The 13,714-nt window shown below is 50.7% G+C and overlaps 1 protein-coding gene across 5 annotated transcripts in view; it reads left to right on the top strand.

The window, feature by feature from the left end:
* NEDD4L (NEDD4 like E3 ubiquitin protein ligase) overlaps positions 1 to 13,714 on the top strand; it is a 327,232-nt gene that overhangs the window by 294,420 nt on the left and 19,098 nt on the right. For all 5 annotated transcript variants that reach the window (XM_020282099.2, XM_020282100.2, XM_075993837.1 and 2 more), the window contains 4 exons: positions 31 to 260; positions 1,758 to 1,879; positions 4,636 to 4,706; positions 6,395 to 6,490. In XM_020282099.2, coding sequence (XP_020137688.2) covers positions 31 to 260; positions 1,758 to 1,879; positions 4,636 to 4,706; positions 6,395 to 6,490 — 519 coding nt within the window. The remainder of the gene's footprint in view (positions 1 to 30; positions 261 to 1,757; positions 1,880 to 4,635; positions 4,707 to 6,394; positions 6,491 to 13,714) is intronic.

The raw sequence follows: 13,714 nt of genomic DNA, 5'->3' as shown, positions 1-13,714 counted from the left end.
GTGCTTTTTCTCTCTCTCTCTCTTGTGTAGGCTGATATTCCAAATAGGTTCGAAATGAAACTGCACAGAAATAACATATTTGAAGAGTCCTATCGGAGAATCATGTCTGTGAAAAGACCAGATGTCCTAAAAGCTAGACTATGGATTGAATTCGAATCAGAGAAAGGTCTTGACTATGGCGGTGTGGCCAGAGAGTGGTTCTTCTTACTGTCCAAAGAGATGTTCAACCCCTACTATGGACTCTTCGAGTACTCTGCGACGTGAGTATGCAGAGCGCACTGGGCAAGTGAAGGAATGGGTGGCGCTCTGCCTCGAGACCAAGTGGTACCACTGAGTTCAGTCTCTCCCCTCCACCCCCCCCCCTGCAAGGCTGGAGCAGGTGCTGACTCTACATGGTGTAAGAATGTGCTCTGTGAACCCCTCAAATCGATTCCGCTTTTGTCTGCCTGGTTCATGGCATTGAAATTGAAAACGGGGTGGGTAATTATGGTAAGGAACAACAGGCAATTTTCGTTAGTAGCATGACTTTTAATGCCGGATGAGAATCTGTCGGTGTTAAAATTGGGGAAAAGTTCTTTTGTGAACAAGAATGGTTTCTGAAATCGCACTACTGAAAAGCAAATTACCAGGACTTTGAGGACCCATGCTTGAGGACACAAAGAACCGTCCTGTAGGGAAGAACCGAGTTCCCCCTTGCGTCAGTATTTCATCATTGCCAGGCCTGGAGACTGGGGCAGATGAAACTGCTTTCTGGGCAATCAAACACTGGCTACTTATAAGGCCAGCCGTTCCTCCCCTGGGCTGTGGGGTCCTCCACGGCATAGGCTACGCCCGAGGCCCCGGTGGAGCAGCTGTCCGGCGCTGGGCTCTAAGCTATCATAGGTTCGCCCAGGTCTCCCACCTGCTGCCGTGCTGGTGGCAGCTCCTTTGGAAGGCAGCCTCTACATCCCTCTCAGTTGGCCTCAGTTGCCAATAATTGCCCGATTTGTTTGTTGTCATTGTTACTGTGAGTCCCATGAGAAAGCCCACCATGTACAATGGATAAAACCATTGAAGGAGAGGGCAGGGTAGGGTGGCAAGATCCTCACCTCTCACCCACATTCCCTAAGATGCCCCTGTCCATGGCGCCCAGTATGAAAACCACTGGTGCTCACAACTGTGAGGTTAAAAAGGGACTGTTGGCCACACCAAAACGTCTGGAGGTTTGCGTTGTTGAGTTAGCCGTAGTCTCTTCCCAAAGCCCATGAGGTCTTTTCCGGGCAGAGCAGTGGTCAGACAGACCCAGGGTTGGGCCAGCAGGAAAAGATCTTATGCCCAAACTGAAAGCCTCCAGAAGGATTGATGTCCCTTCATCACAGAGATGACCTAAAGTACACACGTCATTGGGAATCCCTGCACAGCCCTTCTGTTATGTGGGATTTCTCATCTTCCCAAGACACCTAGCTGAACCATAAACATGGAAGACACTTTTGCAGGTCAAAAAATAGTTAAGCATCAGCAGTTTCTCATGGCTTAACTTACTTTATAGGGCATATGCATCAGTTCGAGTGGACCTCCATGGTCTGTCGCAGAAATGGGCTGAAGAAATGGTTAGTGGTGTTTTCTGTTTATAGCTCACACCTTTTCCCACTAGGTACAGAATGTTCTCAGGGGCACTGCATGAAGGTTGAGTGACAGGCGGCAAAGCAAAGTTCCAATTCTTGCATTTCTTATTTGAAAATATGATTGGGCTTCTCTTCTCTCTTCCTCCCCAAAAGGGACAACTACACCCTTCAGATCAATCCCAATTCAGGCCTCTGTAATGAAGATCATTTGTCCTATTTCACTTTCATCGGAAGAGTTGCTGGTCTGGCAGTATTTCACGGGAAACTCTTAGATGGTGAGTTTTTAAAAAGTCTTGAAGTGATAAAAATACGACAGTGCTGTTTGTGGTTCCCTAATAGGTGTCTTATCTTTCATATCATAGATTTTTAACCAGGTGCTTCACTGGTTCTCCTTAATTTAATAAAGTCTTTTTATACTTTGCCCACAATGGAGGTGCTTTTCCCTGGTTTCATCTTAATTTGGGTGCTATAGACATAGTGTCTACACAGTCTTTAAAATCTTTTTTTTTTTTTTTTTTTGAGACAGAGTCTCACTTTGTTGCCCAGGCTAGAGTGAGTGCCATGGCGTCAGCCTAGCTCACAGCAACCTCAAACTCCTGGGCTCAAGCAATCCTTCTGCCTCAGCCTCCCGAGTAGCTGGGACTACAGGCATATGCCACCATGCCCGGCTAATTTTTTCTATATATATTAGTAGGCCAATTAATTTCTTTCTATTTTATAGTAGAGACGAAGTCTCACTCTTGCTCAGGCTGGTTTCGAACTCCTGACCTCGAGCAGTCCGCCCGCCTCGGCCTCCCAGAGTGCTAGGATTACAGGCGTGAGCCACCGCGCCCGGCCCTAAAATCTTTTTTAAAAACTTAAGTGCAAAGCACGGAACGTTCTATATTTATACATTTTGTATGTTTTCCGGAATAACTTTTCTTTAGGGAGAGCTAGATTTGGTGACAGATGGAAAAGCTAATTGAAAAGTTAATTAAAATGATCTAATCCATCCAATATCCTGTTGTTGTTCCATTTGTCCCCAAATTATTATTATTTTAATGTGAAGAGACTAATTTCAAAATAATGTTACAACTCGGCTAAGACCTCAACTCTGAAACAGATGACACAAAATAATTCTGTTCTTATATAGAGCATATAAATCCTGGAAGAATTTTAAGTGATTCTAACCTTGGATGTTAGAAATTAAATCCCCTACCTGGCAGTATCTCCAGGCTTATCTATGATAGAGACTTTTTAATGGATTTGGTCATTTCAAAATGACCAAATGTAGCATCCTTAAGAAATACTACAGTGAGGAAAAAGAATAAAAAATATTTTTTAATAATTTGGGGATACAGTGGTGGAGGACGGAAGACAGAAAGCAAGTTTAACATTGCAATTACTAACGAGAAAGATATGTCCAGGGAAATACTATATTAATTGCATTTATGGAGCCTTAACTATCCCAATAACTCATCGATATGCCCTCTGTATTTTCCTTTCCCCTTTAATATATTTTTACTCTTAATTGCTAATGGATATTGATGCTCTGATTTCCATACTTTATTTTTTAGGGGGCAGGGAGTAAGCACCTTGTTCTGACTAGAAGGAAACTGCATGTACTCTTTGTATGCATATAGTGTGAATATATCTTAATTTTCAGCCTTGGACTCATGCCATAGATTATTTCAGCCAGTTCAAATTCATTTCAGCCCCCTTAGAAGAATGTCAACTTTTACTACCTTCTGCCAAGAGAGAAGGCACTGTTAGTTGCTGTGGGGGAATACAGTGAAGTATAAGATGTGATATGACCTCACTGAACTTATTTTAAATGGGAGAAGGAGATAAAAACAAAAAAGCAGAAGAATCACAGGGACAGTGTCCGAGCAGAAGGGAATGCAATGAGTACTTCAGCAGGAAGGGCAGGTGGCATTGTCACCAAGGTGGGTGGGGCAGCACTGGAGTGCAGAGCTGGGGTCGGCTCAGAGGAGAGTGGAGTGTGGACTGGCCCGAGAGGCGAGGCTTCACGGAGGGTGTGAATAGACACAGGTGCAAATGGGGGAGTCCAGGAGGCGGCTAAAGGGGTCCCCACAAAGGCGATCATGGGGTGAGCCAGGAATTGCAGAACCGAGACCCAAGACGCACGTGGATGTGCCTAGTCTCAGTGTCCCGCAGGTGGCTGTGCAGGGCGCACTCTGCACACCTGCCCACTGCTCCCTGTGGTTGGCTTCATGCTTTTGCTTCTTCGGATGCTGAAGTCTGGCACAGCCTGCAGCCCTGGTGCCACGCCGAGCCGGGGAGCCCGGCCTGTGCCGGGAAGACTGGCACCTGGGGGGCGGGGGGAGGGCTGCAGGCCTGAGGTGCCAGGACTGGTGGGACGGTGCCCACAGGAGGAGGCACGTGATGCCGACCTGCCTTTGGACTGGGTGAAGTGGTGGTCCCTGTGGGACATCTGCGTGGTGGCAGAGTCGTCCCTGTGCTGTGGGCCCTCCTAGGCCTCTGCCGTCCCTGGGAGATGGCACACACCTTCTCAGTGCTGTCCTATTCCGGGGTTTTCTCCCCATCACTGCCCAAGCAGTGATACTGCAACGCAGATGGACTTTCCTCCCGGGCTTGTCACTGCCCTCAGGGAGCACCCCAGACTCTCCGGCACCCAGTGCAGGCCGTGCACCGCCCGGCCCAGTCTCCCGCCTGTCCTCCAAGGTCACCCTGTGCTACGCTGCCACCCTGGCACATCTCCGGCGAGGCCCTGTCTTTTCCTGTGCTCGGAGGGCCCTTTGCTCCCCCGGTTGGTTCATAGGCCTGGTTTGTGCCTCAGACTCCAGCTTGGCCTGGAGGCGCCTTTCGTCCCCTCCCCGCAGCGCCGGCTCCGAGCGCAGCTCCCCCCCACCCCACCCCACCCCCCGTCCGTGGGGTGCCGCGGAAGGTCCTCGGCCCTCCCACCCCAGTTTCTCACCCAGACTGAGAGCAGGTCAAGCTTTTATCTCAGGCTCCGATACACAGCGGCATCGGAGACTGGAAACTCAACCCAGTTTTTCCCGTATTTTAGGTTTCTTCATTAGACCGTTTTACAAGATGATGCTGGGAAAGCAGATCACTCTGAACGACATGGAATCTGTGGTGAGTAAATCCGGGTCACACGCGGGCCACGGTGGGGCACCCGCGCCTCACGGGGAGGTCTTGGAGGCCGTGCTTGTAGTCGCAGCAGTTGTCACGGGTGCTGTCGTTCGGTCTGCACAGCAGGGAGCGTTTCACTGAGAAGTCAACTGACCTCCCTCATTTCTGTCATTGTTCACATTTCCCAGAATCGTGGTACTTAGGGTAGATACAGCCATGGCTCAGTGACTCCTGCTGACCCGGCACAGACTTGTGTGGACAAATCACATCAAGGGACAGCCGGGGCCCCCATGGTAGCCTGTGTTTTCCATCCAAAACTGCTAGTGCTGAGTGTCACAACACAGAGGGACAGCAGGTGAATCTCTGTTTTCTGAACTCATAAAAATGGCAGAGACAAAGGCCCCAACAGTACGAGTACCACACAGTCATGCTGGACACGGAAGAGTAGGCGACCTGCAGTTCAGGAGAGCGAGAAAGTAAACACTATGCGAAGTTCTCCAAAAAGCGACTTGGGTTTTCATGTTGCATTTAACTTACTAGATTTTACCTCCACAGACCATTTTAGAGTTGAAAGGATTTTCTATAAAAACAAGAAGTGACATTCTTTTCATCATGTACTCTTGCTTCTGTGTTTCTGTTAACTCCCGTACCCCGCCGTCTGCCCCAGGCCGTGAGGGCGTCGCCTGCGTGCCGGAGCACGCACGAGGCAGGCGGGGAGCGTCTTTGGCCATCTGGGGTCTTGGCAGCTCTGCTCTGGTGTTCCGTCCCTCGAGTTCGGAAGCACCTGTGTAATTGGCCTTGGCACTGCCCAGCGCTGACCGGTGTTTCTGCTCCTCCTCATCTGGTGAAGGGGAGGCGGCGGCTGGCAGCGCCCCGGACCCACTGCCGTTGCGGATCGTGGGTGGGTGGGTTTGCGCATGCGTGGTCCCTCAGCTTTCTCTCCAGCTCTTACCTTGTGCTTTTATTCCGGTACAGTGAGGAGGCTAGGAGCATACGCGTGTCTCTTACAGGCTAAGTTTACACGACATGCTGGCAGCTAGTGCTTTAAATACAGTGCACGTATTTTTTCCCTTTTCAGAGGAGAGACCTGGGCCTGAAAAGAGAGGGGCGCTGAGGGCACTTCCGCCACCTGCTCTGGACTCTGAAGTCGGAGCAGCTGCCCTTTTTGCTTAAATTAACTTGCAGAGAGCAGGACGAGCACAGAAAAGGGCATAGTTAAAACCATGGTATCTGGTTAGAACGTTCCCCATTCCTCCTGTTTTCCTCTGATATTTCTACTCTTTGAAGACGGGCATATCGTCTCTATGTGGTAAATTCTGTGCAGCCACGAGGTGTGTGGCAGCTCTGTCCCCTAACCCGTCCCTGTCGGAGTAGGGTCCCTCCACGGTGCTCCACAGAGGACAGGATTCAACTACAAATCCCTCTCACCAGCAAAATGTTTTTTTTTGAACTCCTGACCTTGAGCAGTCCGCCCGCCTCGGCCTCCCAGAGAGCTAGGATTACAGGCGTGAGCAAAATGTTTTTTGTTTATGTTTTAAATTAAAGAGGAAGATTTAGTTTGGGGTGCAGCAGGAAACCTCACATTAGTGAGGGATGTCATTCTTGAGAATTCTGACCTTGGAAAGAAGTCAAACAGGTTTACATTTAGGGGAGGAAAATGCTTAATTTTAATTTCTGTGTCATCTCTATAGGACAGTGAATATTACAACTCTTTGAAATGGATCTTAGAAAACGACCCCACTGAGCTGGACCTCATGTTCTGTATAGATGAAGAAAACTTCGGACAGGTACGTGCGGATAACCCGAGGAGCTCTTCTCCGCCTTTCAAAGAGTGTTTTCTTCTTCACGGGCTGCCGTGCAACTTTGCTGGACGGTTAAAAACAACCACCAGGAGCTTTAGATGTTAATTATCAGCTTATTGTTGCAAGACCTTCCTGCCATGCCAGAAAGCCACTTCCCAAAATAAAAGTACAAACCCTTTCTCTCTTCCCACAAAGTCATGCAGTTCTAAGAGGCCTCTGGGGCAAAGATTAGCACTTCTTTCTAATCCCAAGTGAATCCAAATGTGAATGTTTCATTTGTGCCTCGCTTTTAGAATTTGGTTTCTTTAGGAAATAGGTGGTGGTTTGCATATTGATGTGAATCCATGCTGGAGAGTGGGTGTGTTTAGGGGCGCTGGCTTCTCCCCCTGCGTTAGGTTTCTGTTGTCATGGTGACATTCACCTCCCAGGGCTCAGCGTGGCGGGCTCAGGTCGTTCTACCACTCAGTCTTGCTTTGTCCCCCCTACGGTGTCTCTGAGGCTGGATAAATCCTTAAAGTCAATTTCAAAGGTAAAGTCACCTGCTTGGGATTTTCATTGTCATCCTAAGGGCCTTTGGATGTGTTCGTCTTAAATCTGAAGCCTTGGATTCACTTGTCCCCTCGTAACAATGGTGCCTCTTGGGACCTGTTCTCAAGGGATCACCTGACGCTGGTACCTGTCCCTTCATAAGAGCCCAGGGATATTCCCCGTCTCAGACCAAGTCTTCATGGCCTCAAAGTTAATTAGATCACGGAACCTGTTTTAAGGGCTGCCACCTGGAAATGAAATAGCTTTGTTCTTTATTGCTTCAGAGATTATCAAAAGTGTATCCACTATCAGAGAAACCCATTACGGCTCTGTCGCTTCACAGACTGCACAGTGCTGTGCCCGGTCTTACAGGTGAAGTCACAGATCAGGTCCCTGCCCTCTTGGGTTAGAGAAATCTTAGAGAATCTTGGAAAAGAAGATAATGTCACTCATTATAAAGAGATTAGTGACCACTAGGGGCAAAAACTGTTGAACAAGAAAACAATCACATAAATACACAAATCGCTTGTCACTCCGTGTCATGTGTTCGAGCCAGAAAACTTGCAGTCACCAGTGAGTCCTGGGCGTGGTGGAGCTCGGGGACTCAGTGTGGTCCTCCCCAGTTGGCTGGGCGAAGCTGGTAGAAGAACTTACGGGCACCAGAGATGAGAGACTTGTGACTTAATGTATTATGGACGGGTCCACTAAAAATCTCCACCCACCAACACCCCTCCCTCACATCCCCATCATTGCTCCGTATTGTGCCTCATGCCTAAGAATCCTCATAGACAAGTGGAGGCTGCTGTCCCACACAGGGACCTTGTGAGGGGTGAGGACAGGTCTTTCAGCTGCGGTCCCCTCCAGGTCACCAAGGGCCTCCCCAGGACTAGACACTCAGGGTGTCTCCTTCCCTCCTCCCCTGCCTGGGCGTCTCCTTGGAATCCTCCTTCTGTCGTTGTGCTGTCTCCCCAGCCCTTTGTCCTGTAGATTCCCTGTCCTTCTTGTGTCCCTGTTCACGCTTCCCTTGTTCACTCTCTGCCTGTTTCTTGACTGTGTTGCTGTAACAGCCTCCTGCCAGCCGCCTTGTTCCCTCTCTTGCTCCCCATCCCAGTCTGTTCTCTGACACTCCCTGTAGGGAATGTTTCTGAAACGCAGACCAGAACATGTAGTAGTTCTGCTCGGTTGTCCTCTGGCCTTCAGCGTAAGTGAGAACTTGTGAGCATGGCTCTGGAGCCCCAGTGACCCGACCCTGCCCACCTCTCACCTCCCCAACTGCGGTGAGCCCTGGTGCTGTTACCAGACGTGCCTCGGGGCACGTTGCCGGCTGTCCCGTGCCCTCTGCACACCGGTGCGTTCTCTGTCCCATCCCCTCTGCTCATGCTGCCCCTAGGTGTACTGGCTGAACTGTACACAGTAAGCCCCTTGAGGTCCTTGGTGTGTCTAGCACTCAGCATGTAGTTGATGCTTACTGAATGCTTACTGAGCACATTAACGAGTGGTGGTGCCTATTTTTTTTAAAAGATGTTAATAGTGTTGTAAGTAATAGAAGTCCTAAGTGCGAGAAAACATAATCAACTGACTCTCAGTAGCATCCTTATTTTTAAGCTAGACTCTGTTGAAGAGGCCTCACTGCCAGTTTTCAAAGGGTGAGACGTGGATCGTCGTCCTGGCACTGTCTTCCCTTCATTTTTAACATACGAAGGGAGGACTAGAAACAGAACCAAGGAAGACTTAAAGTCAGTCTTGCGTGTCGCATACGCAAAACGGCTCTGTGTCTCCACTTACAGAAAACCATCTGACCACCTTAAATAACACATCTCAGAAAATTATTGGCAGAGCCAAAGTTAGAAGCAAATGATCTGGGAAACCTTCCTTAGTTGGCTAAATGTAACCGTTTCCACTTAGAAAATGAAAACCAAACACAGGATGTTTGGATTTTTCAGTAGACTTCTAATAAAGGTTCTGATTATCATTTTAGTTCATGCCAGGTATTCATTAAAAATAATTCTCAAACCTTCTCCTTTAATGCCGTGGGTCCTTCTGACTTTGGGTAGAATCAGGCAGAGCCATCAATAATCAGGGATAGACGCACGAGATGAGTAAGGTAGTGATTAGGTGCCCAATTTGTTAAATTGCTGTCTTTCCTTTTTAAGAGAGCGGACCTGATTACCGGGGAACTCGTGTGTTCTGCGCTCTGGGAGGGAGTTTGGAGTGAGTTCAGCAGCCACGTAGTCCTCTTGTCCCCCACCCCCAGCCCATCACCAAGCCTTGGTCCTTGTGCCTCCCAAATATCCCTCACGTCTGTCCACTCTCCCTCTGTCCCACCACCAGCACCCAAGTCCAAGCCGCCATCTTCTCTTGTACACTCCTAACTGGTCTCTTGTTATCGACTCGGCCTCCTATAATGAGGGAGGCGGGGACTGCCCCACTGCCCTTGAGATAACAACCCAAGTCCGTAACTTGTCCCATGGGGTCCTGCATGGCCCGTCCCCACCTGCTGCTCCTCCAGACTTGTTTCACATCACAGACTTGCCCTCGTGCTTTCTGGGCCTGGCCCCACTGGCCGCCTTGAACACAGCGAGCTCCTTCCTGCCTCAGGACCTTTGCTCGTGCCGCACCTGCTGGGGAAACATTCCCTCCCATGCCCAGTTCAGACGTTCCTTCCTCAAAGACTCCAGCCCTCGACCCATACCACGAGTATCTTCCGTGCCTGCCTTGCGGCGTGTACCACAGGTGACTGTTTGTCTGGGTACATGTTTAGCCTCTGTCTCTCCCACCGGGCCTCGCCTCACCGTTGTGCCCTTGCCGTTAGCACAGTGCCTGGCACGTGGTGAGCACTCAGAGTACAGGTGTTGATGGGGGGAGCACAGGCACTAAGGATGCCCGTCCAAGCCTCCCAGCTCCCCCAGCCCTCTGCAAAACCATTGCCTGGGCACTGCGGCTGCCTGACCTGGGAGGAAGGCCCTGCCTCCCTGATGGCAAAAGTCACGTCCTCAGTGAGGGAACAAGTGCAGTTGCCACGAGGTGAACTGGACATGCAGTGTTTTGAGCTCTTTCTTTTTTCCTTTCCCAATTTAGAAATAACAGACTGTGAAGTTTGATAGCTGTTGCTTCGTGTCATGAAACTGCAGCTGTTACCATTAATTGGCAATTTCTATTCTTTCTGATTGGTGAGAATTTGGAGCTTGCTTGTTTCTGGGACCTCGCAGGAACGTTTCCACTGAAGAAATTTCAACATTTGAACGAGTATCGTATGCCAAGCAGGAAGGATAAACCGTATTCCCGTGTGCTGGTGTGCACACACACGCCCTCCCGAGAGGAGGGCCCTTTAGAGCTGTAACAAGTAGAAATTCCTTGTTCCCCGCTCCGCAAAGCAGCACGTGGCTTGGTTGTGCCGAGGAGGCGCTAGAAGCTGTGCAGGAGGGAGGGAGGGTGGTCAGCGGTCATGCAGGAAAGTTCTTTAGGGCCAGGGCTGTGCTAGGTTAGCCTACACATTCTCAGCGGGAATGACCCCTCCACAGGGACAAAAACTGGTTGTTGGAGAAGACAGTCATCTCGGCTGTCGGAGTGGTTTGTGGCCCTACGAGTAAGTCCCGCAGGTGCACTGCGGACCTGTTTGTTAAGATGTCACAGAGGGAGGTGGCCACTGGGGGTCGGGGGCATCTACAAAGGTTCCTGAGGGAGTGATGACGAACAGGAAGGTGGAGAAATGCTGGGAGCGAGTGAAAAGGCAGAAACCATCCCCGTGGGAACAGAGATGGGCGCAGCAAGGAAATTTGAAGGTGGAAAGTGAGAGTTGACTCAGAGGCCTCCGTCCTGTCAGTGCGGTTGCTTTGATGTCGCCGGGACGGTGGGGTGGGGGCGTGTCCGTGGTGGGGCGAGGGTGCTGACTGCCCCCTGAGGCCACATGCCACCGGGTTTGCAAGCACACGTCAGGCCGGGTATTGGTCCAGCATCCAAAATTGGAGTCTAAAACAGACATTTACTCCGTCCGACTCCAGCATGAGCCAAACTGTTGACCACCTTCTCAGACAAATGGCATAAAGCGTCTTTGGAAGGTCGGGGAGGTGTGTGTGACTCCAGCGCTTTTCATTTGGCACAGGAAGGACTCGCTCTGTGGCTGTCCAGCCTCAGAGGTCGTGCTGGCTCTGTGAGGAAGGGGGAGAGGTTTGTGCTCAAGCCGGTAGACGCCCAGAAATGGGAGCTTCTCTGCTTCCCACGCGCTTAGCGAGCACTGCAGTGTGCCAGACGCGTGGGAGCGCTCTTCACGTAGGATCCCTAGAGTGCAGCACGAGGAACGGCGGTGCAGGCCCAGGAGGCCGGGGCTGGGGCAGAAGCGCCTTCAGTGCGGTGGGACTTGGACGGGGGTGGCAGGATCCACCCAGAGGAGGTGCTGAAGGCGCCTGGGTCCTGGCACCAGCTCCAGCTGTGGTTTCCTGCTGGTCCCTTCTGGTAGCCACCACACCTCCCCAGGTCTCTGCCGCCTCCTGGGAGTGCCGTGCACGCTCGGGACCCGTGCCCAGTGCCCGGCTGCGTCACCTGTAGGGGGGTGGGCAGGGTTGGGGGAGCCCCTCGAGTCTTCTCCTGCCTCTGCATTACACGCACTGCCACTGTGAGCCCACTTAGGGCTGACAGCCCCGTGCCAGGTGGCACCTGCCACTCAGTCGTGAGGACACGTAGTTCTCCTCCTCCTGTGGTGGCGACGTCTGAAATGAGGGAGTGTGAAGTGCGGGGCAGAGCGAAGGCACAGCAAGGCTCTAGGTAGACAGATGCACGAGCAGAAAGGGAGGTCGGCGGGAGAAACTACGCAGGGAGTCGGGCTCTGGAGTCGGGCACGCTTGGCCTTGCACCCCAGCCCTCGGCGCTCCCGCAGAGCCGCGTGCTTACCCGGACCAGCCAGTGATGGCACCTGCTGGTCGGAGCGATGCAGTGACTGAGCCTGTGATGGGCCTGACACCACTCCTGCAACGCAGGGGCAATCTGACAGCCAGCCCTGGTGGCCAGGCTGAGAAGTGGGATCCGAACAGCGGTCACTGCTTCCCGCAGAAGCGTCATCTGCGAAGATCCCCAGGGGGATGGAAATTAAACACCAGCAGGTGCTTGAACTGGGAAGTGCCTGTGGCCGGATCTGGGGGGTGTTTCCCTTACTAGTGGCTTAGGGAGCGGAACTGAAAACCACCCTTGCTGTGCCCGTCCCCAAGCCCTCCCCTCACTGCCCGGGGTAGAAACCCACAGTCAGGATCAGCCACAGAACCGGACAGCTGCCCACAGAGTGATGTATTGCCACAGCCTCGTTACTTGGCACGGATAGTATGATCCCTTTCTTTGTTTCTTTCAAAGCCAGTTTTGTTAGTTTATCTGATAATAAAATGTCAACTTTTATAATAAAAATAAAGGCAGTACAATGAAAATAAATATCATCTGTCATTCCCACTATTTCAAGAAAACCCCTGATTAAAATTTTGATTAATACCTTCCAGGATTATTCCCTTTAAGCACACACACGCCAGATATATTTTATGGAAATGGAATTGTACTGTGTGTATACGGTTTTCAAATTAATATATCACAGACACCTTTCCACATCATTAAATATCCATCTATACTGTTTTAATTGCTATAGTGAATTCCGTGTTGTAGATGTGCCATGTGTTTTTAACCATGCCTGTTGGCAGGCATTTAAGCTGTTTCATTCAGTATTTAATTAAACATACAGTCCTGTATAACCTTGGAATATTCATATATGCAACATATAAACTGTAATCCTAGAATCCATATTTTGTATACTTGACTAATTTTCTTCCCTTAGCATAAATTCTGAAAGAGAAATTATTGTGAAAAGGGATACGCACTTTAAAGTTTGGATGCCTGTTGCCCAAATGTCTTCCAAAAAGATTGAACCGGTTGGACCCCAAGCAGTAGTGTAGAAGGAACCATTTCTCTACTCTCTGCCACGCTGGCTCAGTTTGCTCTTTGTCACCATTGATAGATGACAAAGGAAGAAGGGGGGGGGGTATTTCTCCTTCCTTCTCCCCTCCCTGCCTGTCCCTGTCTGACCTCTCATTTAGCCGCTCTCTGGAAGCTGCAGCACCTGGGGAGGCCGGGCGAGCAGAGGAAGAGGGAAGACTGAACGCTGGCGGGAGCATATAGCAGGGCTATGGGACGTTTATCTGCGTCACCTGCCTAGAACACCAGAGAGCCGTGGGGGACAGAGGGGAGGAAGGTTCGATCTTAGCATCACCATCACTGAGCTGTGCTGAAAGCCTTCTCAGTACCAAGACTGGGCTTGGGTTTATTAATTGGTCACTGGTGTGGATCTGCCAGAAAGGCTCCAGATGGCCGGGCGCGGTGGCTCACGCCTGTAACCCTAGCTCTCTGGGAGGCCGAGGCTCGCAGATCACTCAAGGTCAGGAGTTTGAGACCAGCCTGAGCAAGAGCGAGACCCCGTCTCTACTAAAAATAGAAAGAAATTAATTGGCCAGCTAAAAATACATAGAAAAAATTAGCCGGGCATGGTGGTGCATGCCTGTAATCCCAGCTACTCGGGAGGCTGAGGCAGGAGGATCGCTTGAGCCCAGGAGTTTGAGGTTGCTGTGAGCTAGGCTGACGCCACGACACTCTAGCTGGGGCAACAGAGTGAGACTCTGCCTCAAAAAAAAAGAAAAGCTCCAGCTAAGGGAG

This window comes from Microcebus murinus, chromosome 17, assembly GCF_040939455.1.
Source record: "Microcebus murinus isolate Inina chromosome 17, M.murinus_Inina_mat1.0, whole genome shotgun sequence".
NCBI classification, from domain to species: domain Eukaryota; kingdom Metazoa; phylum Chordata; class Mammalia; order Primates; family Cheirogaleidae; genus Microcebus; species Microcebus murinus.
This window is presented reverse-complemented; position numbering and strand designations above follow the sequence as displayed.